This window comes from Mercenaria mercenaria, chromosome 7 (genome assembly GCF_021730395.1).
Source record: "Mercenaria mercenaria strain notata chromosome 7, MADL_Memer_1, whole genome shotgun sequence".
NCBI lineage: Eukaryota > Metazoa > Mollusca > Bivalvia > Venerida > Veneridae > Mercenaria > Mercenaria mercenaria.
This window is the reverse complement of record NC_069367.1, coordinates 20,492,221-20,517,120: the sequence shown is the minus strand read 5'-3', so window position 1 is coordinate 20,517,120 and position 24,900 is coordinate 20,492,221. Positions and strand designations below refer to the sequence as shown.

The 24,900-nt window shown below is 36.2% G+C and overlaps 2 protein-coding genes across 2 annotated transcripts in view; one reads left to right on the top strand and one right to left on the bottom strand.

Annotated features, from left to right (window-relative positions):
- Positions 1-1,670: 1,670 nt before the first annotated feature.
- On the bottom strand, positions 1,671-14,170 carry LOC123554784 (zinc finger E-box-binding homeobox 1-like). Its single transcript, XM_045345132.2, has 5 exons — positions 14,075-14,170; positions 9,737-9,922; positions 9,252-9,417; positions 7,759-7,827; positions 1,671-6,471 (listed from the first exon to the last, which is right to left on the bottom strand). The coding sequence occupies exons 2-5, from the start codon at positions 9,836-9,838 to the stop codon at positions 4,703-4,705; spliced, it is 2,106 nt and encodes a 701-aa protein (XP_045201067.2). The 5' UTR covers positions 9,839-9,922; positions 14,075-14,170; the 3' UTR covers positions 1,671-4,702.
- LOC123556014 (mediator of RNA polymerase II transcription subunit 12-like protein) overlaps positions 14,167-24,900 on the top strand; it is a 64,381-nt gene continuing 53,647 nt past the window's right edge. Inside the window, exons 1-6 of the mRNA XM_053547730.1 lie at positions 14,167-14,302; positions 18,862-18,924; positions 19,456-19,494; positions 21,171-21,275; positions 21,853-22,105; positions 24,294-24,481. Of these exons, the coding sequence (XP_053403705.1) occupies positions 14,210-14,302; positions 18,862-18,924; positions 19,456-19,494; positions 21,171-21,275; positions 21,853-22,105; positions 24,294-24,481 (741 nt within the window). The 5' untranslated portion in view covers positions 14,167-14,209. The remainder of the gene's footprint in view (positions 14,303-18,861; positions 18,925-19,455; positions 19,495-21,170; positions 21,276-21,852; positions 22,106-24,293; positions 24,482-24,900) is intronic.

Genomic DNA, 24,900 nt, shown 5'->3' with positions numbered 1-24,900 from the left:
TGACTTAAGAATTTATTTTGAATGGGATATGCTTACTGTAATAAGCTTAGCTTTTAAAATTAAATGCAGTTAATTGAAATGTGAGCTTGAAGTTTAACTGGAATGAAATATTGTCTTTGAGTGGTTTGGCACCAGGTGTTGCTGTTTTACATGTACATTTGAACTTAAAAGATCAGATGTCCTTAAGAGAACACAGGTAAGATATCTTGAAAAGGCTGAGGGCAAGGTTTGTGCAGTCAAAACTTAACATGTTGAAGGTTTGAACATTTAAAAAAAAAAAAAAAAAAGGAATGGAAATATATATATCTATATTAGATATATGTATATATTTATTTTTTTAGGGGGTGGGGGTGCAGGGGAATGGGAGAGGAAACAAAATTTCACATGTTGATTATAAATATTGATTGAAAATTAAAAATTAAAAAAAAAAAAGGTAAAGGGGGGAAGTTGGAGTGGGGGTGGGGGGCAGAGGATGCATGATCAGTGGTGGGCATGACTGGATGGGGAAGTGAGGTGGGGGAATGGTACAACTTAGAAGGTTTGAAAAAAATCTAAAATAAGAAATGAAAAAAAAAAAAAAAATTTGGGGGGGGGGGGAGTGGGGGTGTAACCAAGGCAAGTGGGTGACCAGGTGTGGGTGCACAACTTCACATGTTTATAATAAATGTTCACAGAAAAGAATGAAAGAAATTTAATAAAATTCTGCCAAATGATTGTTTGTAATGTACAAATATGTGGATTTTTAGACAATTAAAGGGCAATAACTCTGAAGTTACAAAAGAAATCCTTACAAATTGTCTGTGCACAACCACATTATAGTGCTCTAAATTCTGTTAAAGTTTCATAGTTCTAGGTCAAATATGTCAAAAGTTATGATGCAGAAATTGGCATATCTATAGATCTATAGTACCCTATATAGTTAACACTAGAAACTTCTAAGGGCCATAACTCTGGTGTTACTTGGGCAATCTGTCTGAAACTTGATGGGCCCCATAACCTCATAGTGGTGAACATGTATATGAAGTTTGTTTGAAAAATCTAAAATAAGGAATGAATTTTTTTTTTTTTTGGGGGGGGGGGGGGGGGGAGGGGTCAGGGGATAAGGGGGGAGGTGTGTGATCAAGGTAAGGGGTGTACCAGGTGTGGGTAAACAACTTCACATGTTTACAATAAATGTTCATGGAAAAGAATGAAAGAAATTTAATGAAATTGTACCAAACGGTAAGTTTGTTATGTACAAATATGTGGATTTTTATACAATTAAAGGGCAATAACTCTTCATTTACAAATAAATCCAAATGAAATTGTGTGTACACAACCACATTATGGTGATCTAAATTCTGTTTAAGTTTCATAGTTCTAGGTCAAATATATCAAAAGTTATGATGCAGAAATTGCCATATTTATAGTACCCTATATAGTTAACACTAGAAACTTCTAAGGGCCATAACTCTGGTGTTACTTGGGCAATCTGACTGAAACTTGACGGGCCGCAAGAACTCATTGTGGTGAACATGTATATGAAGTTTTAAATAAATATTCCCAACCATTTCCTAGATATGGCTCCGGACGGACGGACGGACGGAAAGACGGAAGGAAGGACGGACGGACGGAAAGACGGACGGAAGGACGACGCCAAAACTATATCCCTCCGACTTTCGTCGTAACAATACTACGAGTATTATAAAATAATTATTGTGACTAGTAACTCGTGTAACTACCTAACTAAATCTTTTCCTATCTTTACACAGATAGCTCTGTTTGACCTTTTAAAGGCACAGCATATAGAAATAAAGAATCCTGTTTGACTATCTTGCAAAAAATGTAATCTCCTTGGTTTTTCTGTTCCATTATTGTTGGGTTTAAAGTCACACCGACACAATTATAGGTCATATGGCGACTTACTCGACTTGGGACGCATTTTTGACTTTTCAAAGAGAATTGCATGTTTTATGTTTTTCTTGGTCTGTATTCATCAATGCTTTAAATGTAAAATTTGGACTTCAGACTTCAAAAATTGTTTCACGTTTTCGTTTTCTGACTTCCATGTTCAAACTTTGCCTTATAATAGTTCCTATCATTAAACAGATGTACCAAGTTTCATTAGTAATGAAGTGTAATAAAAGAAGTTTTAACCGCATGAATTTATAGAGGTTTAAACCAATTTGTATCATGTATACCAGGGCCTATATTCATCAACGCTTTAAGTCTGAAACTTTACACTTTGATTTAAGGTAGTTCTGCTCATTTCAGATTAATTTTTTTTTTCACAAAGAAGAATCTTATTAAACCCTGATTTTTCAAAACTTCAGCAAATGAAATGATAGGGTCGTGTGCTTATTTTTTTTGCTAGACTGAAAAATTTGGACCTCACACAAATTTTCATAATGGAAGTCAATGGGAAAATCACAATTTTGATGACATTTCCAGGAATAAAAATTTTTCTACAAACTTCTCACAGTGGTAGATAAACATATGGTCTATAATATGGTGAATTTAAACGTATAGGTCAATGTGCTTTGCCCATGAAAAAAGAAATTGGCACATTTCAAGCTAATTTTAAGACACTATTCAAAATTATTTAACATGTCAAACTTTCATATGCTATCTTTAGAAAGATAGAAATGTTGCCATTTAATTAAGTTACAAAAGGGTTGCCATTAATTCATAAAATGACTTTGTTACCATAATTATGCTGAGTCCAGACTTTATTCTATTTTATCCATATAAAATGACATTCCATTTCTTCCGGTTTATCAAACGTGCAGAACTACCTTAAGGAAGGGTAAATTTTCCTTTTGCTCTGTCATTGTTAAATTAGCACAGATTGTCACAATACTTTGCATGAGTGTGTTTTTTTTTGTAGATACAGCTGGCTGACCACAATTACCATAATATAAATTTGCTATATAAATGTTATGTCAATCTGAAATTTGTCATTCTTAAGTTCCAGCTTCAGACTTCAAATGTTGATGATTATGGAGACAGTGTCTAAGTAGAGTAACCTCAACATTAGACAAATTTATGGCTTGGTGGTAGAGTTGACCGTCTAATAGTTGCTATTTATTAAGAGGAAATTCTGATCATGGGTAAACTTCAGCAGAAATGGATTTACAAGATGAGCCAATTTGAGAAATCTTGTTCCTGAAATCTCTTTTGCAAAGTTTTGCCAAATAAAAGTCAAATGATGCAATGAAAGTTTGAAAATAAATGCTCTGTTAGAAAGCTTGAATATTTCAAATAATTGGAAAATGATGTACTTTTTTGTACTTAAGACATATTTGACAATTATCATAAACATACATAAACATATTTAAAATTATCAATATAGGGAGTATAATTCTATTTTTGATTTTTTTTTGTGTGTGTATTTACACCCAACAAGATATATTCACAATATAATTAATTCAATATTATACAATCTCAAAATTTACAATTCAGAATTGCCTGATAACAAACAAAAGAAAACAACTGATTACATGGACTAAAGAATACATAGATTTGGGGAAATTAATTCAGTCGAAAAGTGGCAAAATAATAATACGTGTGCTTTAAAGACTTACTATTCTGAAAAACATTATATTACATAATATAGGATATGCTGGTATAAAAATGGTTTACATAGCGTCAACTTTAGGAAAAGACCCTTGGTAGCAGAACGTAGCTCATATTTTTGATATTATCATGTTCAAAACTAGAAAAGCATTCCTAGAAAGATATAAATTTAATTGCTATCCAACTCAAAAGAACCTTCATTAAAATAACAATACTTTAAAATCAATATACTAACATCTGACAGATGTTAGTATATTGAGAAAGATTTTTAAAAAAATGACAATTCACAAGACAGCACCGATCTTTCTGAAGCACTTAAAATACATGTAAAAAATTCAATGCAGTAGAAGTCTCATTACCAAAAATTCCATGAAATTGTAAAAACTGACTTTTATTCCCAGTAATATTTCATTCTAGGACTGCCTCTACCAATATCATCATAAATTTATGTTACATATAAATGTGTTTAAGGAAAGTACACCCTACATATCTATAGTGAGGTAGTACAAGACATTAAAGCACCAGATAAAGTATTCACTTATAAGGTAGCAGGGCACCTTCATACAAAAAAGAAATTGATTGAACACATAGATATACCAATCAACAGACACAGAAATGTTTTGACAAATGTTTAAATAAAAACTACCTCATAATGTAATAAATACTACATATCCAGTAAGGCCATGATAAAAACTATCGAAACATAAGTATTATTAGTGCATTTGTAGGAAAATATTCAAATTTTCTTTTAAAAAAAACAATAACAAAAAAAAACATATGTTAACACACTCATATATGTTAAGAGAAATCATCTACGTTTAAAACATCACATCAATGAACACATATAAAATATAACCACCATTACAATAATGCTGTATTATAAAATAGCTGAATAGTATGACATCACATGATCACATCACACGACTTTTCTCAGATTAATAACGCTGTCTGCTGTAACAACATTTTTCCCTACGTAAACCTTTATATATACACATAAACTACACATTACTTAAAAGCTCCCACATAATAAAGGATTTCTAATGCTTTAATTCTCTTGCAATTTGCAAAAAAAAAAACATCAACACACTCCATTAACACAATTTAACACTGTCATGGACAATACTCAAAACACTACAGAGTAACACTTTCAAACTTCTTCATTTGTTGTCTTCAGTGTGTCTGATGAAATTTCACTGTCTGTAATCATTTTCTTCTTCTTAGATGAAGATTTCAAATGAGCAACAATAGCTTTAATCCCTTCTGTTACCTCATACTTTCTAGCCAATGAGCTACTTTCTGGTTTTGCAAGGGAGCTTTTGATTGGCTGGTTTTCTATAGATTCTGACCCATTCTCTTCTGTGATCTTCACATCATCTGGATTTTCATTCTCTTTCCTGCTATTCTCTGATTCTGGTGTTTTTGAATCTATTGCCTCTGATTGGATGTTGTTGAATTTCTCCTCTTCTGATTGGTTGGTACCTACTGACTCGGAAGCTGATGTAATGACAGTCCCTGCTTCTGACTGGTTGGTACCTACTGACTCAGAAGCTGATGTAATGACAGTCCCTGCTTCTGATTGGTTAAGAAACTGAGCCTTCTGAGCAGATCTAGCGAGCTCTGAAAGCATGTTAGAAGCTGACTGGTCAATGCTGGTGTTCATTGATTGGTCAGTCTCTTCAATGGACTGATCCAAGGTGTAATTATACTCCCCTGGTGAAATGCTGAGAGATTCCGAATATGCAGTAGACTCATTTAAGCCCTTCGAGTTTCCACGTAAAGTCAGTGTATCATGATCAAATTCTACACCCTTGTGATGTTTGTTGAGATGATCTATACAATGGTACTTGCGTATAAATCCCTTAGAACAGACAGGGCATTTGTGTGGACGATCCATTGTATGAAGCTTCATATGACGTCTGTAACTTGTCAAGTGGGATAACTCTCTCTTGCAAACATCACAGGCATAGACCAGTCTACCACCAGATTCAAACATTCTCATCTTCAGGTCAGAACCTCCAGGACTCACCAAAGTGTCCACATAGCTTGGATTAGTAGCAGATTTATTTCCAGTACTTGTTTTCTCTTTACTCTTGGATTTCTTTGTGCTGCTGTTGGCTGGATGCTTTTTATTGTGTCGATAGGCAGGATAATTTTCTGCATCATAATAGCCTGAGAGCACAAGGTTTTCTGTAGTGGATGGAAACTGTTCTATATTTTCACTTAAATTTGATGGTAAGTTAATAGCCACTTGACTTGTATTTTCAAAATCATTTGTACTGCTGCTGTTATCTTCCATTCCATACAAGGGTTGGTCATACAAGGATCTCAGAATGCTACTCTCTGATGGCAAGTCATCTTCCTTGTCTTGGATCTCCGGGATGGACTCTGGTGTATTGATGTGCTCATTTTTAACTGACTTTGTACCATATCTCTTAAAAATATTAGCTAACGGAATCAGAGAAGTTGGTCTGTTTGCAATACTGTTCTTGGCAGAATCCTCAACTGGAGAAATATCTGTGTCATGTGACAACATGCTGTCTGGAGAACTGCCATTGGTGGTGACTTGTCTGTAATCAGCTGTCATTGGCGTATAATCATCTACTGGTTCTGACTTAATAAATGGTATATTTGAAACATATATCTTATTTCCTTCTGTCGCATACTGACTAGCATTTCTATCTGAAAACTGACTAGAATGATTTCCCTCTATTTGACTAGAACAGCCTCCCTTACCAGGACTGGTACTCTGAGTTGGCTGGTACTGGTATGGAGTTTTGATGAATATCTGACTAGAACCTGTCTCAGCTGAATACTGATTCTGCTTCCTCTTGTTCGGAGGTGACTCATAATTTGGGGTCAAAGGTCGTTTTCTTGGTGATTTCTTTCTTGGGGCTGGCAAGGTATTTCTGACTGTATCTAGAAATTAAGAAATTAATTAATATATAAGTAGATTAACTTAAACTCACAACTTGTAAAACCGAAGAAAAGGACCTGAACTTCTCAACCATCTCTGACAAAAAAATAGTAACCCTACTAATTTTGTTTTACAGTTTAAACTGAAACACAGGTAAGATCATGTGACAACCTCCAATTTTCAGTTGTGGGAGAAGGCCATGACAGACAGACATATCATGTGTGGACAGATAGCTTGGTAGAGCAATAAACATTTTTAACACCAAACAAATAGTTTCTTTCATTACCAGTTTTTAATCTGGCAGGGGTCTAGACAACAGTCAATCATGAGGGCTGTGTATTTCCAATAGAGATTTTTTTTACTACTTGGTCACATATGTTTAATTCAGGTAAGTTTTATGACAACGACCTCTGCGGCTTTATAATACATGTATCTGGTTATCAAAATTTCCGAAGTGATCTAAATCTGACCAACTACTCTCATTAAGGAAAGTTCTATAAATAAAAAAACCTACAGCTTTATAAATATCAAACATTCATGTACAAATTAAAACTGTATCAGCAAAAACATGCGGATTATTAATGGAATTTAATAAATATTTCCATATTAACTGAAATTACTTTCACTTTATGAATAAATTATGACAGTTTATATGTAAACAACTGACATTCAGGTACACTGCCCTCTAGCAAAACTGTCAACTGAGAACACACCACAGACATAAGTAATCTAAAACCCACATACTCCATTTTAACAGACAGTGGTATTTCTACCACAAATAGACAGGCCTGAGATTCAATAAAAAAAAGTCAAGGTTAAATTTTCACAACATTTTGGTCTTTATTTCACACAAAGTAGTCCTCAAAAAACCTTGGATATTAATAACTTTCATGGGAAATATTTACAACATATCCAACATAAAGCAGTATAGTAAGATTTTTACCACCCCTTCCCCATTTTTCTGTATTTTGCATATATTTATAATGTACTTATTGTTGGATTTTTGAAGCAACCCATCTACAATATTTTTCAGTTACAGCTTGTTTTTGTTGTTGGCCTACTTTGTGATGCATGGCTCTATGGCTGTGCTCTGTGCTTCAAGGAAATCTACCCTTACATTTTATCTTTTTTAATTTTGGGACATTCTGGTGACATGAATATATATATATTCTACCTATATTGTAACTAAATACTGGTCTCAGCATGCACAGATACCATAAAGTCATAGGCCTGAAATAGCATGGGTGAGTTTGTATATCAGATATCAACAAAAGTTATATAATACAAACCAGAATGGATTTCCTCTGTACCAATACTGTAATTATTCAAATCTCTGACCTGACCAAGATTCTGTTTCTCTGGAATGTAAATATATAATTATGTTTTGTCATATTTATATGTTTTGTTGTATTTAAACGTACATGCACAGTGAAGGTCATACAGCAACATTCCATTTTCACAGATGAAGAAAGCACCCCTCCAGTCCATCTGGGACTTATGGACTGTTACCTTGGTCAGAGACCTCAAGCGCTACTCAACAGAAAACCCGAAAAAGCAGTGTCTGCATGTATCTATAAACTTAAATCCGAAAAAGCAGTGTCTGCATATATCTATAAACTTAAATCCGAAAAAGCAGTGTCTGCATATATCAATATCTATAAACTTAAATCCGAACAAGAGTGCCAGAATGTCACAATATACGCCCGTCACAGCAAATTTCTTTACTCTAGCACCTGTATTTGCAAATGGAATTTTAATTTTGTGGTTGTTTAGTAATCATTGTAAGTCATTTGTTTTTCTAAGTCCACAAAAAAACTCATGAAGAAGAAATGCTTCGGACAAAGTCATTCTTGTATTTGACCTTTGGCCTCTAAGTGTGACCTTGACCTTTGACCTAGGGACCTGGTTCTTGCGCAGGACACTCCGCCTCGTGGTGGTGAACATTTGTGCAAAGTTATATCAAAATCCCTCTATGCATGAAGAAGAAATGCTCCGGACAAGGTTTTCATTCTTGTATCCTTTGACCTCTAAGTGTGACCTTGACCTTAGACCTAGGGACTTGGTTCTTACGAATGACACTCTGTCTCATGATGATGAACAATTGTGCCAACTTTCATCAAAATCCCTCTATGCATGAAGAAGATATGCTCTGGACAAAGTTTTCTTTCTTGTATCCTTTGACCTCTAAGTGTGACCTTGACCTTAGACCTAGGGACCTGGTTCTTGCGCATGACACTCCGTCTCATGATGATGAACAATTGTGCCAACTTTCATCAAAATCCCTCTATGCATGAAGAAGATATGCCCCGGACAAAGTCATTCTTGAATTTGACCTTTGACCTCTAAGTGTGACCTTGACCTTATACCTAGGGACCTGGTTTTTGCGCATGACACTCCGTCTCATGATGGTGAACAACTGTGCCAAGTTTCATCAAAATCCCTTCATGCATGTAGAAGATATGCTCCGGACAAAGTATGTGGACGCCGCCCGCCCGCCCGCCAGGGGCGTTCCCATAATACGTCCCGTTTTTCAAACGGGCGTATAAAAAGCAGTGTCTGCATATATCTATAAACTTAAATCCGAAAAAGCAGTGTCTGCATATATCTATAAACTTAAATCCCAAACTCAGACTTAAGAAAAGTAAATATTCAATTTGCAGTAACTTTCTATCTGTGATACCATGTAGCTTCAAAGTGTCTGTTAAAACAATATAAAATCTGTCTCTAGATATTACGACTTTCTTGATTCAGGATGTTGGACCGATAGATCCAAAGTACCAACCTGCACAGAATGCACTAAAGCCAAAACCAATAGACTGCACAAAGCCATCTTTCTCTTCGAGGTATTCCTGCCCCATGAATGAACCAAACTGGCTGTATGTTCCTGCTGTAGTATTTGTACTGATCACAATGGTCTCTTCACCAATCTCAACAGCTAACTTCTGTAACTGCAATACAGAAATTTCAATAAGGCTACATTAGACTTCATCACTAATTGTTTGGTACCTGAAACATTATTCAGCAGTCATTAATGCTAACTTTAAATACTGTCAATACATAAAATTTCAACAAAGTCTGTGTAAGCAGTCTCAGTTATAAATGCCCAAACTTCTGACAACGACTCTCAAGTCAACTGGAATAAATAATCAATTATGTCAGGGTATAAAAGTTTAAAATTTCTTAAAAAGAAAGTTAATTATTCATCATTCTCATAATTTCATAATTACGTACTTGTTATTTTCAACAAGAAATTTCTAAATTTTTTACCAATGATTGTATCTGGCACTTTATCACAGATTTAATGGCATGTTTATATTCCTCTGTACCCTCCTGCGGCTCCTCCACGCTCTCCCTCCGCACAAGTCGCATCTCTGCAACACTTCCTGATCAACTTTCCAACTAAAAGCACCAGGCTGCTCTTTCAAGGTCATTCATTAAAATATTTCCATTTACCTATAAAACATACATGACCTGGTAGCATTAATGTGTGTGTACCAAAATAAGTAGGGCTATAATGTAAGCTAGACTAGTCAGTAGTGTATATATAAAAAAGAAACATCTAAAATACTGAATACTACTATTTCTTTGTAAAATCTTCTTTGAGAAATGCAGAATTTATTGACAAACAAAATCCATTGTTGAGTAAGATAACTTTTACCACGTTTACATAAATTAATCATTAATTTCCTATCAACTGCAACTTCCTCACCACAGTCTATTGATTTCTAAGATAGTATCAACAAACAGCTGAAATAAATGGTAAATCCTACTGTAGCATAACTTGTGCACATACTGTCACACCATCTAGTCATGCATTGCAAAGTTCTTCATTACTATCATTACTAATCTCTATGTTATATTAATGTTGAACATTTTGATCCTTTTGAGGGTACATTAATAGTATAGATTTGTACAAATCATTTTACTTCTTCTTCTAATAAAAAACTTTAATCCAATGGTGTTACTATCTCTCAATTACAAAACAGAATCGCTGTCTAAATTGTACACCAAGCCAGAAAAGTCAATAATGCTGGGGCTAAACTTATACCCTGTATCTCAGGTCATTCATGGCTTTTCAATTGTTCTATGCACATGACATGCTGTAGAAGTTCATTATAAAATTATAGAGAAAATGTACAAACAGCTGGTTGGAGCAATGGAACGCTACTCCGAGGAATTTTGCAAATTGTAATCCATGAGTCAAAATGTTCATATTACACATTTACTTTACACAACCTGTCAATGCTGGCTGTGTTACAGTATCGACTTTTGACTATCCCAGATTGAGGAGGATTTTTTTAACCACAAGAACCATTCAAATTCCAGAGGTTACAATTTAGAACTAATGAATAGAATTTTTATTTTTGTTACATGTAGGTATAACGCCACACCAAAGATTTCAACACAGGCTGGCACCTGGGGTTAGAACCACAACCTTCCATTAGCCAGCTGGATGACTTCCGCACATGAAGATTTTTTCGCCCAACATGGGGGTTAAACCCAAATGAGCGAGGGGTAAGTAATTTGAAGTCAGTGACTTTGACCACTTGGCCATGGAGGTCACCTAATGAATAGCAGACATCCCAACTCTCCCGATCCGATCGGGTTTCTCCCGATTCTGGTTGTAAAACCCGATCACCCCGATCAGAAGTCTCAATCTCCCGATGAAAAAAAAACAACAACAAAACAACATAAACAACAAAAAAAAACAACACCAAAATTATGAAATAATCCACTTCTTTGCGCCTATCTGATACTGTATCACTACTGACGAGTCTGTAAACAACAGCTTTCAGATATTTTCGCACCTTATTCTTCCCGTGCTGATTATCGTTTATTACATGATTTAACAAAGCCAGGTGTTGATTAATGTGTCACAGTTTTGCATTTAGACATAGTGCTTAAAGTGCCATAACTATTTAATTTTGCACAGAAGGCTTCATGTATTATTGTTCCAAAACATTAAAAATGCATGAATAATAAGATATAGACAAGTGAATTTTTTTAAGACTAGTGATTTTATAAGGGCAAATAAGTTTATATTATCATTAGATTTGTTAAAAGCTTCGTTATCATGAACATAATTACCGCGGTATAAAATCTCCCACTTTGGAGGCAAAAACTCACACTTGGCATTCAGAAAAAGTTGGGATGTCTGGAATAGTGAAATTTTAAATTTTTGTAAAATGGTTCCAGTGATAAATGACAGCGTGGGCCCGGAATTTTTTTCAACCATTCTGAAATTATATATATTTAATTTTCTGTACTGGTTGTCTAGACGTCCGGTAACCAGACCAGATCTCTAGACTCCTGGCCTTGAGGTCCAGTTACCGTACCCCTAGCCACTGCTATGAATGAAATATTTTTTAAAAAAATAACGGCTACTTTATAAAAACTAATCATAACTTTTACAAGCAATTGACAAATATCAAACAGGGAATGCAACGCACCAAAAACGCAGCCTCCTCAAAACGAAACCCACAGCACGCAGACACGTGCACCACACACACACACACACGCGCACACACACACAGCCAACACATTAGGACAAAACGAACAAACAAAGGAACACACACACAAACACAAAGCCAACACATCAGGACAAAACGAACAAACAAAGGAACACAGTGGGGCACCGCCTTGGAACGGTCAGTGGCAAAAACACCACTGGGGAGCTTAAACCGGTTTATGGTGCGCACCCAACCTCACTCTTACCCCACAATGTTCCAAAGACACGGGACAGTGTAAATAAAAGTAATCCCCTCCAGGTGAATCTCTAACACACGTAATGGAAACAAAAAGGCATGGCATGTAAATAAACCACTTGACCAGTGAGACCAAACGGAGTTGGGCATACAGATGCTTCGACATTGCTCGAATCTCTTTGGAATAATTGTTTTAACAGATCATGATCAGGCTAGCTTAAGCTTTTGTGGTAGAGATTCATTTCAGGCAAAAATAATAACAGACGGACAAAGAATGATCCCAATGATCCCACCCTTAAAAGTGCTGTTTGTTGTGCTTTGACTGCACTAGAAATTTAGAGTTGGGGAAGTCTGTTTTTTTCAGTTTCTTTCGTTCAATCAATTTACAGCCAATTTTAAATATATCCTGGCGTCATGTGTACAAACAGGCAAAACTGGGGTTACAAAAGGACAGATTTTGTTAGAAATTATTTTCATATCAACACTACTTATTTGAAAAGCTAAACAATTTTTAAATTGACTAAATGCGTTTTGATAGAATATCTGACTGCTGTACTAAAGAAGTTACGTTCAAAAAGATTTGGGCCGAGACAATGTGATAGGTCGGTCAGGATCTGTGAACAAATATTTTTTTAAGATAGTAGTTGGAATCAGCTTTGGGCTCTGATCTAACATGCTTAATTAAACAACTGATAACAAATGGTTTGAAAACTTTATATCTGAACAATATTTCCAAATATTTTTAACTGCATCCCCGTGCACGTCTTACAAGTCGGGCTTCGTTCTTTTCACTGTATTGAACAAAAGTAGAATGTGCCTATTTCATTACCTACCGGCACATCGAAGGCCATGTGTGGCACTAGCACAGACACTCCAGATCTAAAACAAATGATGAACAACACCATAATTCCTGACTTTTTGAGTTTGGATCATCAGCTACATGTATTACGGACGCATGAAATCCGATCAATATCACTTTGACGCATTAAAACAGCGATAAAACCTGTTTTGCCGTTATTATTCCGGACCGCGTAATCGAAAAAAAAAGTATTTTTCGGAGATTTTTATGTACGTGCGGGCGGGTAATTTATATTTTTTTTTCTCGGGAATGAAATTATTGATGCGGTAGTTCCGACGAACGACATATCAATTTGGTATGGCCTTACTGCAACTAGGACTGTTGACAATTTGCAAGATTTAATAACGAGTGCTGAATACACATTTACACACACACTGATAGCATAATTTAAGCTCCGCCTACTGCAGGTACTTGTGAGATTTCGCGAGAAGTATGAAAGCTAATCAAATTATCCGTTACGCTAGAGGTGATTGTATTCAGCCAATTAGCGCTGTGGTTACGTCTCTGACACTGTGTTTGATTGTCAATACGTGAGAGTGCAAAACCAACAATTATTCCATAAGCGTTTCTCAGTCTGGACGCAGTACTCGTTTAATTAGCATGATTTTTTAAACAAATTAGGAAAATTCGGTAGCCTGGTCGGGCTTGTACCTGCGGAAAATCGGTAGCCCGAGCTGAAATTTGGTAGCCACGGGCTGTCGGACTACCGTGAATTTCGAACACTGCTAGCCACTTCTAAAGCCAAATTATCACAGGTAATGTCTACTCTACAGAAAATGAATGTCATGCAAATCTGTTCAAATGTTTCACAATAAACTATTACTGAATAACAATAACATAAAGAATTCCAAATCAAACTATGCAACATCGGCATTCGCACATTTAACACGTCACACTGAAGTCCAATTATGGCGAGGGCAGTGAACTTTCTGAACCCTGGGCACAACCCAAAGTCTGGGTTATTATTTCGAGATTTAAAAGTTGTTCGTGTTGATTTCTTTTCAAAATTACATACATTTCTTGATACAAAGGCTTCCTTACCCGACTCACAAATAGATTTTCTATATAAACGTCAATTTTATTCTTTATTTGACGTTTTGTTCGTTCATTTTTTTTCAGGAAATGGTGCATCGTAAGAAGTGTTAACTGTGATTATCGAAAACAAAATAATCCAAGATGGCCGCTTTTCCCAGCCAGGATAAGCGGCCTTTAAAAAAGGCTAGATTGGGACCCCCAGATGTTTATCCCCAAGATCCAAAGCAAAAAGAGGTGAAACAGACTTTATTCTAGAATAATAAGTATCACATGTTCTTTGATTTTAGCTAAAGTGCACGCAATCTGATATCACTTTTTGAACAAATAACTGCAATGTTCTTCGGATAGTTCAATTTTTTATATACTGTATTTAAATCCATGCTCAAAGGTTAAAGACTGATATGGAATTAGGTCTTGCTTAGACCATTTATTTACCAGAAAACCTGATACGAATTCAAGCAGAGACTTTCAGGAGTGCCAATTTCTCACAATAAGAGGAAAGGTGTGTAGCGGCCTCGGTAGCTCAATTGGTAGAGCGTTGGCACGGTAAACAGAAGAGGTTACTCATCTTGTAAGGTAGTTGGGATATTTGACTCGCCCATTGACTCAGCTTCATTTGCTGCTTCCTTTGCAAGACTGTTACATTTTTGGGGGCTCGTCCAGGATGTTCACCCTTGGAGCCCATGCGGGGCGAAGCAGTTTGGCTAGGGTGTGCATCTGAATTCAGTTAACAGTCTGCAGCAGACATTAGCCAGGAGTGCCAATGTCTCGCAATAAGAGGAAAGGTGTGTAGTGGCCTCAGTAGCTCAATTGGTAGAGCGTTGGCACGGTAAGCAGAAGAGGCTGCACATTTTTTCTGAGACTGTTACAAGTTTATAATAATTTACATGTTAAAGAGCAACTTTGGTATTGTCAGAGGAAAGATGTTCTTTCAGATTCTGATATTTCCAAATGGGAAACTGTGATAACTGCTAGGAATATAACCTGTAGTCTAATCTAGTACAGGGCAGACTAGAGGTCCGGTAAACAATACGAATACTGAGATTTTTACTAATTTTAGCTCCACTAGTCAGAGAATAGGGGGGGCTATTCTACTCGCCCCAGCTTCAGCAGCGACGTGACCTTTCTTGGTAAAAGTTTTTCGGCAATCTTTGTTTTCTTTGTTACTATTGCTTATATGTTACTGTAACTTAACATAAACATTGTCTAGGGGCTGGGCCCATTATACCCAAGGTCATGATCAGACTAAAAGAGAATTTGATTAACCACAGTTTGCTACTAATTTCACTTTAAAGGTGACTTTGTGAGAACATCAAAAAGACTTTTTTTGAATAACTTACCTGAGTTAACTATATTTGTACCCCCCGACAACAAAGTTGTAAGGGGGGGTATACTGATTTCAGGTTGTCTGTCTGTCTGGCCGTCTGTCCGTAGACGCAATCTTGTGTGCACCATCTCTCCTTATCCCCTTGACAGAATTTGATGAAACTTCTTTTAGAAAAAAAATTTGCAGAGTTATGGGACTTTCTTTTTTTGTTACTATATGTATAGATATACACAATCTTGTGCGCACCATCTCTCCTCATCCCCTTGACACAATTTAATGAAACTTCACACAAGTGATCAGTACCAACAGTAGTTGTGCATGGGTCATGTTAGGTTCTTTTAGAACAAAAATTTGCAGAGTTATGGGACTTTGTTTTTTTGTTACTATACTATATACATAGACACAATCTTGTGCGCACCATCTCTCCTCATCCCCTTGACACAATTTAATGAAACTTCACACAAGTGATCAGTAACAACAGTAGTTGTGCATGGGTCATGTTAGGTTCTTTAAGAAAAAAAATTTGCAGAGTTATGGGACTTTGTTTTTTTGTTACTATACTATATACATAGACACAATCTTGTGCGCACCATCTCTCCTCATCCCCTTGACACAATTTAATGAAACTTCACACAAGTGATCAGTAACAACAGTAGTTGTGCATGGGTCATGTTAGGTTCTTTCAGCGACAAAAATTGCAGAGTTATGGGACTTTGTTTCTTGTTAACATACTATGTACATACAGTCTGCATATGCAATCTTGTGCGTGCCTAATCTACCAAACCCTTACACACAATTTAATGAAACTTCACACAAGTGATCAGTACCAACCCTAGTTGTGCATGGTGCATGTTACATTCTTTTAGATAAATATTCTGCTTAGTTATGGGACTTTGTTTTTTGTTACTATACTGTATACATACAGTCCACATAATTATGCAATCTTGTGTGCATCAAATTGCAATGTACTGTGTCAGTGCATGTGGGGGGTACATTCATCACCTTTAGTGATAGCTCTAGTTTATAACTAATACAGGATATAAAATGCTTGAAAAAGTAACTGAAATAGGTTACATAACTTAAAACAGTTACACCCCTGACTGGCTATATAAGATAATGACTTGAAACTCAAAATATATCTTTACCATCATCATCATTACCACTTCCATACTTGACCTTTAACCCTTCTGAGTAGTAGGGTCTTTTTATATCTTGGTGTATCTTCCTTAAAGTAGAGGTCTCTTATTGAGACATAAATTCATTTTACTGTCAAATCGCCGAATAGTGGAGCGCGCTGTCTTACAGATGGCTCTTGTTTTGTATTACAAAGAGCAGACTATATTTTATCTATAAAAACGGGAGATGATTTCAAAAGTTTGTTCTCGTATTTTTGTCGATGTTTTACATGGTTTAGTCCCAGGGAACAGAAATATTTATAATTCTTTAATCCTGGGAAAAGTACGGTCACAAATTCGACAGATAAGGAACTAGCTAGAGGACCGGTAATTCTCAAAGAGGAGCAGATCTGGCTGAAAGCTCTGGCATCCATGGCAAAAAATCACACACTTATTATAAAGATAAAAATTAAAACTGGAAGTGTTTCTGAAACAAAAAAATCAAAACACAGCTTTCCACGGAAGTATGCCATGGACCCAATGTACATGTTTGTCTCAGTTTTTAGCTCACCTGTCACAAAGTGACAAGGTGAGCTTTTGTGATCGCGCGGCGTCCGTCGTCCGTGCATGCGTGCGTGCGACCATGCGTCCGTAAACTTTTGCTTGTGACCACTCTGGAGGTCACATTTTTTGTGGGATCTTTATGAAAGTTGGTCAGAATGTTAATCTTGATGATATCTAGGTCAAGTTCGAAACTGGGTCACGTGTCATCAAAAACTAGGTCAGTAGGTCTAAAAATAGGAAAACCTTGTGACCTCTCTAGAGGCCATATATTTCACAAGATCTTCATGAAAATTGGTCAGAACGTTCACCTTGATGATATCTAGGTCAAGTTCGAAACTGGGTCACGTGTCATCAAAAACTAGGTCAGTAGGTCAAATAATAGAAAAACCTTGTGACCTCTCTAAAGGCCATGGGATATGTATGAAAGTTGGTCTGAATGTTTATCTTGATGATATCTAGGTCAAGTTGAAACTGGGTCACGCCCGGTCAAAAACTAGGTCAGTAGGTCTAAAAATAGAAAAACCTTGTGACCTCCCTAGAGGCCATATATTTCATGAGATCTTCATGAAAATTGGTCAGAATGTTCACCTTGATTATATCTAGGTCAAGTTCGAAAGTGGGTCACGTGCCATCAAAAACTAGGCCAGTAGGTCAAATAATAGAAAAACCTTGTGACCTCTCTAGAGGCCATATTTTTCATGGGATCTGTATGAAAGTTGGTCTGAATGTTCATCTTGATGATATCTAGGTCAAGTTCGAAAGTGGGTCACGTGCTGTCAAAAACTAGGTCAGTAGGTCAAATAATAGAAAAACCTTGTGACCTCTCTAAAAGCCATTTTTTTCATGACATCTGTATGAAAGTTGGTCTGAATGTTCATCTTGATGATATCTAGGTCAAGTTTGAAACAGGGCCATGTGCGGTCAAAAACTAGGTCAGTAGGTCTAAAAATAGAAAAACCTTATGACCTCTCTAGAGGCCATACTTATGAATAGATCTCCATAAAAATTGGTCAAAATGTTCATCTTGATAAAATCTAGGTCAAGTTCGAAAGTGGGTCACGTGCCGTCAGAAAGTAGGTCAGTAGGTCAAATAATGAAAAAACATTGTGACTTCTCTAGAGGCCATATTTTTCATGGGATCTGTATGAAAGTTGGTCTGAATGTTTATCTTGATGATATATAGGTCAAGTTTGAAACTGGGTCAACTGCGATCAAAAACTAGGTCAGTAGGTCTTGAAATAGAAAAACCTTGTGACCTCTCTAGAGGCCATACCCTTGAATGGATCTTCATGAAAATTGGTCAGAATGTTCACCTTGATGATATCTAGGTCAAGTGTGAAACTGGGTCACGTGCCTTTAAAAACTAGGTCAATAGGTCAAATAATAGAAAAACCTTGTGACCTCTCTAGAGACCATATTTTTCGGTGGATCTTCATGAAAATTGGTCAGAATTTTTATCTTGATAATATCTAGGTCAAGTTCAAAACTGGGTCACATGAGCTCAAAAACTAGGTCACTATGTCAAATAATAGAAAAAACGACATCATACTCAAAACTGGATCATGTGGGAAGAGGTGAGCGATTCAGGACCATCATGGTCCTCTTGTTTGTCTATGTCACTGAAAGGGATTGGCTGTGCAGAAATAAATTTTAAGGTCGCTTTCATATTTTGCAAATCACTTTTATTGGATCCTGTTAACTTAGATACTATACAAAATGTATCTAGTGGGAACACGGGTTACTAGAGAGGTTTGTAATGTATGATTTATCTTAATTTAATCTTTCAGGATGAGCTTACATCAACAAGTGTCAAACTTGGATTCAGTAACCTGCCACATTTCAATGATGAAGTAAGTCATAATAACAATGTATTACATTTATTTACTTTTGCTTTTATGGTTTGTTATTGTTGTATAATGTATAATATTTGCCTTATTTATTGGAAAGATTTTAAGCATTTTTGAAGATGCTATCTGCAAGACAGTAGACTCAAGTCAAAATATCAAATATTGAACAGCATGTAGAATCAACAAAACATGATAAACAAATATTGCAATGTATATTATATATACAACATTTGTACAGAATGATTATACCCATATACTATAATAGGGATAACGAGCATTCCTAAGTATTTTACCAGCTGCACCGGAATTGTCAAAATCACATTTTACCGGCTACAAGCGTAAATACTTCCCAAAACTTGATTTTATGAGTCTTTTGTATTAAAGAAAATTTTTTGTTGAACTGCTTTAAGTATTTGGATTATAGTACATCAATATTTTATTGAAAAAATTTGAATTAAATTGTAAACATATAAGTGAAATTACACAAGGTAATAGAATCAATATTTTACCTTGAAACGGATGTATTTATTTCAGTATGGGTCAGCAAAGAATGCCAACATCAGTCAAGAGAAGGTAGGAATACTTTTATTGAAATAAGAACTAGTCACATAACTAAGTTTCTTGAATTTTGAAATGTTTTTTCACAGTTCCTTTTATATGAAGTTAAGACACTTGTTTAAAACTGTTTAAACACTTAACCTTTAGCCTACTGCTGGCAAGTGATTCTGCCTTTGCGACCAGTGCAGACCATAATCACTAAGATTAGTGATTACGATCATGGTCTACACTGTTCGCTATTCAATGAGTAAATATTCAGTGAACACCCCTTTGAATAATAAATGGTATTTCAGTCTGGCATGTTCGTCTAGTGATTTGTCCATCTGTTCCATGTTCGTGACTGCTCCATATCTTGTTAACTGCTTAGGTGATATTTAGCTCATCTGATTTTTTGAAAATAAAATGTTGAGTTATTGTCATCATTTGGTCGGCGTTGGCTTTGCCTTGTTAAATTTTATGTTTAAGTCAGCTTTTCTCCTAAATATCAAAGCTATTGCTTTAAAACTTGCAACACTTGTTCACCATTAATAGTTGATTCTGTACAGCAAGAAACTTAACTCCATCCTGCTTTTTGCAAGAATAAATGGCCCCTTTTAGTCTTAGAAAATATCAGGTATCTTGGTTCAGTTCTGCATTTAGGTCAACTCTTCTCCTTAACGGTCAAAGCTATTGCTTTAAAATTTAGAGCAGTTATTCGCCATTAAAAGCTGACTCTGCACAGCAAGTACCGTAACTCTACATTGCTTTTTGCAAGTATTATGGCCCCTTTTGGACTTAGAAAATCAGATTTCTTGGTTACGTTTTGTGCTTAGGTCAGTTTTTCTCCTAAACTATCAAAGTTATTGCTTTAAAACTTGCAAAACTTGTTCACCATCAAAAGCTGACTCTGTACAGCAAGAAACATAACTCCATCCTGCTTTTTGCAAGAATTATGACCCAGGTAGGACAATAATTCTATTATACAGAGACAAAAAATCCAATGAGCATCTGCACCTGCAAGGCGGTGCTCTTGTCATAAAACTTGCATCAGTTACTTACTTCTTGAAGACAATGTGCAGAGTTGTTAACCAAGATCCTAAGGTTCAAGGTCAATGTCACACTTTGAGATCAAAGGTCAAATAGCTTTTTGTCCACCGCTTGGAAGATTTTCGTAAAACTAGAATTTAATATTTACCTGATGAAAACAATGTGCAGAGCACAAAACCCAGGTAACTTGGTCCAAGGTCAGGGTCATACTTAGAGGTCATAGATCAGAAAGAGCAAACTTATGTCTGCTTTATGTCTCTTAAACCAATGAAATGAATTTCATAAAACAAGCATTAATTCTAAACCTGATCGAGACAATTTGCAGAATGCACAGCCCTGGTCACAATATCAGTGGTCAAGGTGAGGCTAAGTGGTCAGTGATCAAATAGCTTACATTTGTGTCTGCTGCATGCACTACTGGAAGGATTTTCATAAATTCTAATTCAAGATGACATGCAGAGTGCACAACCCAGGTCACTATATCTTAAGGTCAAGGTCTCACTATCCTCCTGTGTGTCTGGGGCCAGTTATAAGGCTTGCATGGATTACTAAATGCTTACCCTTCTGATGCCAGTAAACTGGATCAAGTCATATAATTATTTTTGTTTTAAATACGATGTATAAACTTAAGAGATGAAACAAGTGTTCCATGTACTGTGTTTCAGTTTGGTGCGTTCTTCAGTGCGGTGATGACAAAGAAGATAGAATTGAACACATGGAGTGACAGCAGCAAGAAGAAGCCACAGATTATGAAAGATAATTTCTGGCCGGTATGTTCTAGTCAGTACCCAAAAATTGGTATTGAAAGCACTAATGGTATTTGGAAGGAGACAGAAAGAAATGTTGTATTATATTCAGATTAGTTAATCTGATGTGATGTACTCTGAGTATGTTTTTATGTCTCTGTGTACACTTAAAAAATTTTCATTGTTTAACCCTTATCATGCTGGACATAATTGATTCTTCCTTTGCAACCAGTGTAGATCATGATCAGCCTGCACATCCGTACAGTCTGATCAATATCTGCACTGTTCGTCATTCAGTGAGTTTATCCTCTAGGTAAGCACCCCTTTTTACAGTTAAAGGGACTGTCCAAATTGAAAAATGGACAAGTTCATTATAGGTATTTAACGGGCTAAGGATTAAAGCAAACTAGGCTGCAGGTAAACTAATACATTAGCAATAGTATGTAGTATTATAGCGTTGGTATATTGAGTTCCTGAAAGTTTTTCAAATCTCATTATTGCTTTTAAACAAGGTGTATTCATTGCTTGTTTTACGTCTGTGGTGATGTCTGTGGCAAAATGGCTGTAAGGTTTTGATTGAATATAAAAACAATTTTAACAGGTAACCACACAGAAGAAACAACTGGTAGAAAGTTGGTTTAAAGACTTGGCATCAGGATCCAAACCCCTGGCTCAGCTGAGTAAGCGGGTTCCGTCATTCTTCTATAGTAAGAAAGAGGAAATCTTCACCCACCTGTGTGAATTCAACATACCAATGATAAAATCAGCATGGTTCATCAAGATGACAGCTGCCCACTACCTTGCCATGCAGGAAAATAAACCCAAAAAGAGACAGACTGTAGATCAGTCATTAGGTAAGAAAACTGAATTAAGATCTGTATGAATCTATGTGAATATGCTAAAAATCTGAGATTAGATACTCTTAAATCTGTAGGAAGGAAATGTCATGAACTAAAGGTTGTCAGTAAAATGTCCTCCTTTGTACTAAAGTGCAATTTTAGAATATAAATGTTACTTGTAAATATAAATTTTAGAACAACTGAAATATTTTGTTTTTAGCTCACCTGTCACAAAGTGACAAGGTGAGCTTTTGTGATCGCGCAGCGTCCGTCGTCCGTCGTCCGTCCGTCCGTCCGTCCGTCAGTCCGTAAACTTTTGCTTGTGACCACTCTAGAGGTCACATTTGTCATGGGAACTTTATGAAATTTGGTCAGAATGTTCATCTTAATGATATCTAGGTCAAGTTCGAAACTGGGTCACGTGCAATCCAAAACTAGGTCAGTAGGTCTAAAAATAGAAAAACCTTGTGACCTCTCTAGAGGCCATATATTTCACAAGATCTTCATGAAAATTGGTCAGAATGTTCACCTTAATGATTTCTAGATCAAGTTCGAAACTGGGTCACATGCGGTCAAAAACTAGGTCAGTAGGTCTAAAAATAGAAAAACCTTGTGACCTCTCTAGAGGCCATATTTTTCATGAGATCTTCATGAATATTGGTCAGAATGTTCATCTTGATGATATCTAGATCAAGTTCGAAACTGGGTCATGTGGGGTCAAAAACTAGGTCAGTAGATCTAAAAATAGAAAAACCTTGTGACCTCTCTAGAGGCCATATTTCTCAATGGATCTTCATGAAAATTTGTCAGAATGTTCATCTTGATGATATCTAGGTCAGTTTCGAAACTGGGTCACGTGCGATCAAAAACTAGGTCAGTAGGTCTAAAAATAGAAAACCTTGTGACCTCTCTGGAGGCCATATTTTTCAATGGATCTTCATGAAAATTGATCAGGATGTTTACCTTGATGATATCTAGGTCATGTTCAAAACTGGGTCACGTCGAGTTAAAAACTAGGTCAGTAGATCTAAAAATAGAAAAACCTTGTGACCTCGCTAGAGGCCATATTTTTCATGAGATCTTCATGAATATTGGTCAGAATGTTCACCTTGATGATATCTAGGTCAGGTTCGAAACTGGGTCACGTGGGGTCAAAAACTAGGTCAGTAGGTCTAAAAATAGAAAAACCTTGTGACCTCTCTAGAGGCCATATTTCTCAATGGATCTTCATGAAAATTGGTGAGAATGTTCAGCTTGATGATATCTAGGTCAGGTTCGTAACTGGGTCATGTGCGGTCAAAAACTAGGTCAGTAGGTCGAAAAATAGAAAAACCTTGTGACCTCTCTAGAGGCCATATTTTTCACGAGATCTTCATGAAAATTGGTGAGAATGTTCACCTTGATGATATCTAGGTCAAGTTTAAAAGCGGGTCACGTGCCTTCAAAAACTAGGTCATTAGGTCAAATAATAGAAAAACCTTTTGACCTCTCTAAGAGGCCATATTTTTCAATGGATCTTCATGAAAATTGGTCAGAATTTTTTATCTTGATGATATCTAGGTCACATGTGCTCAAAAACTAGGTCACTATGTCAAATAATAGAAATAATGACGTCATACTCAGTTCAACACTGGGTCATGTGGGGATAGGTGAGCGATTCAGGACCATCATGGTCCTCTTGTTTTTTTAAGTTAAGGCTAGAGTCATGTTCAAAGTTTTAGTAATAGTCTTCCGTGTCATCAATGGTACAGCTCCAGTATATCTGAGGGAAATGTTTGTACCTACTCGACAACGATACAGACTTCGCTCACAAAGTGACACTAACTTTAACATCCCTAGACGGCGAACAAAATTAGCAGACAGATCTATGGCAGTCGTTGGTCCCAGATGGTGGAACGATCTGCCTAGCTATCTGAAAAACATCAGTCTGAAGCCAGCTTTAGATCAAAACTGAAAACACATATATTTAGGCAGTTTCATGAACAATGAGTGTAGTCTTGTTAAAATACAAAATATCAGAAGTGGTGTAAAATAGTATTTATACATGTCCAAATCTTTAAATCTAAGTTCTAGAATCCTGTTCATATTTTGTATGTATATATGTTAAATGTGTGTTATGTAATTGTAAAGCGCAATAGAATATTTTATAATTTTTGCGCTATATAAATTGCCATGTATTTGTATTTTTTAACCTGTTTTTCAGAATGGACGATAGGTGTAACAAAGTTCATGAAAGAACAGTTGAATAAGGTACAGGAACATTACCATGGTAGCTCTGCTGGTCCTGTGATGAGTTTCCTCACAGCTACCCAGGCACCCTCGCAAGTGGATCTGGACCTAGCCCTCAAACAGTGGCACTACTGCTCAAGACTTGCCAGACATATGTATGATGTAAGTATTACCGGTAGATGCAAGGAAATGAGAAATATTTGCCACTACATGTTTATGAGTAGAATTAGATCCGAGCTCAGTATTTAAAACCAAGGTACCAGTATACATTAGTTTCTATACTTGATTTGTAAAACATTTTTAAAAGTTAGAAGACTAAACACAATTTAGAACTATTTCAGTATGGCCATTGACTTTGAATCACTTGCCCATCACTGCTGTGGGTTTGAAATTTAATTCTAGCTGTAGAGCTCTTTCATGTGAGGAAGCCATACAGCTGGCTTACAGAAAGTTGGTGATTCTTCCCAAGGAAATGGGCCTGGATGGGCACCTGGTGTTTTCCCCCACCATTAGAAGCTGGAAAATGATATGACCGTATGACATTTGTGTCAGCATGAGTTAAACCATACAGAAGCAAACCA

Bases quoted from the DNA above. Each gene is read 5' to 3' on its own strand.
- LOC123554784 (XM_045345132.2), bottom strand. From the start codon at position 9,838: ATGCGACTTGTGCGGAGGGAGAGCGTGGAGGAGCCGCAGGAGGGTACA. The intron at 9,418-9,736 runs GTAAAAAATTTA...TCTGTATTGCAG, and splicing joins AGTGCCAGATACAATCATTG to TTACAGAAGTTAGCTGTTGA. The intron at 7,828-9,251 runs GTTGGTACTTTG...TTTACATTCCAG, and splicing joins CTTTAGTGCATTCTGTGCAG to AGAAACAGAATCTTGGTCAG.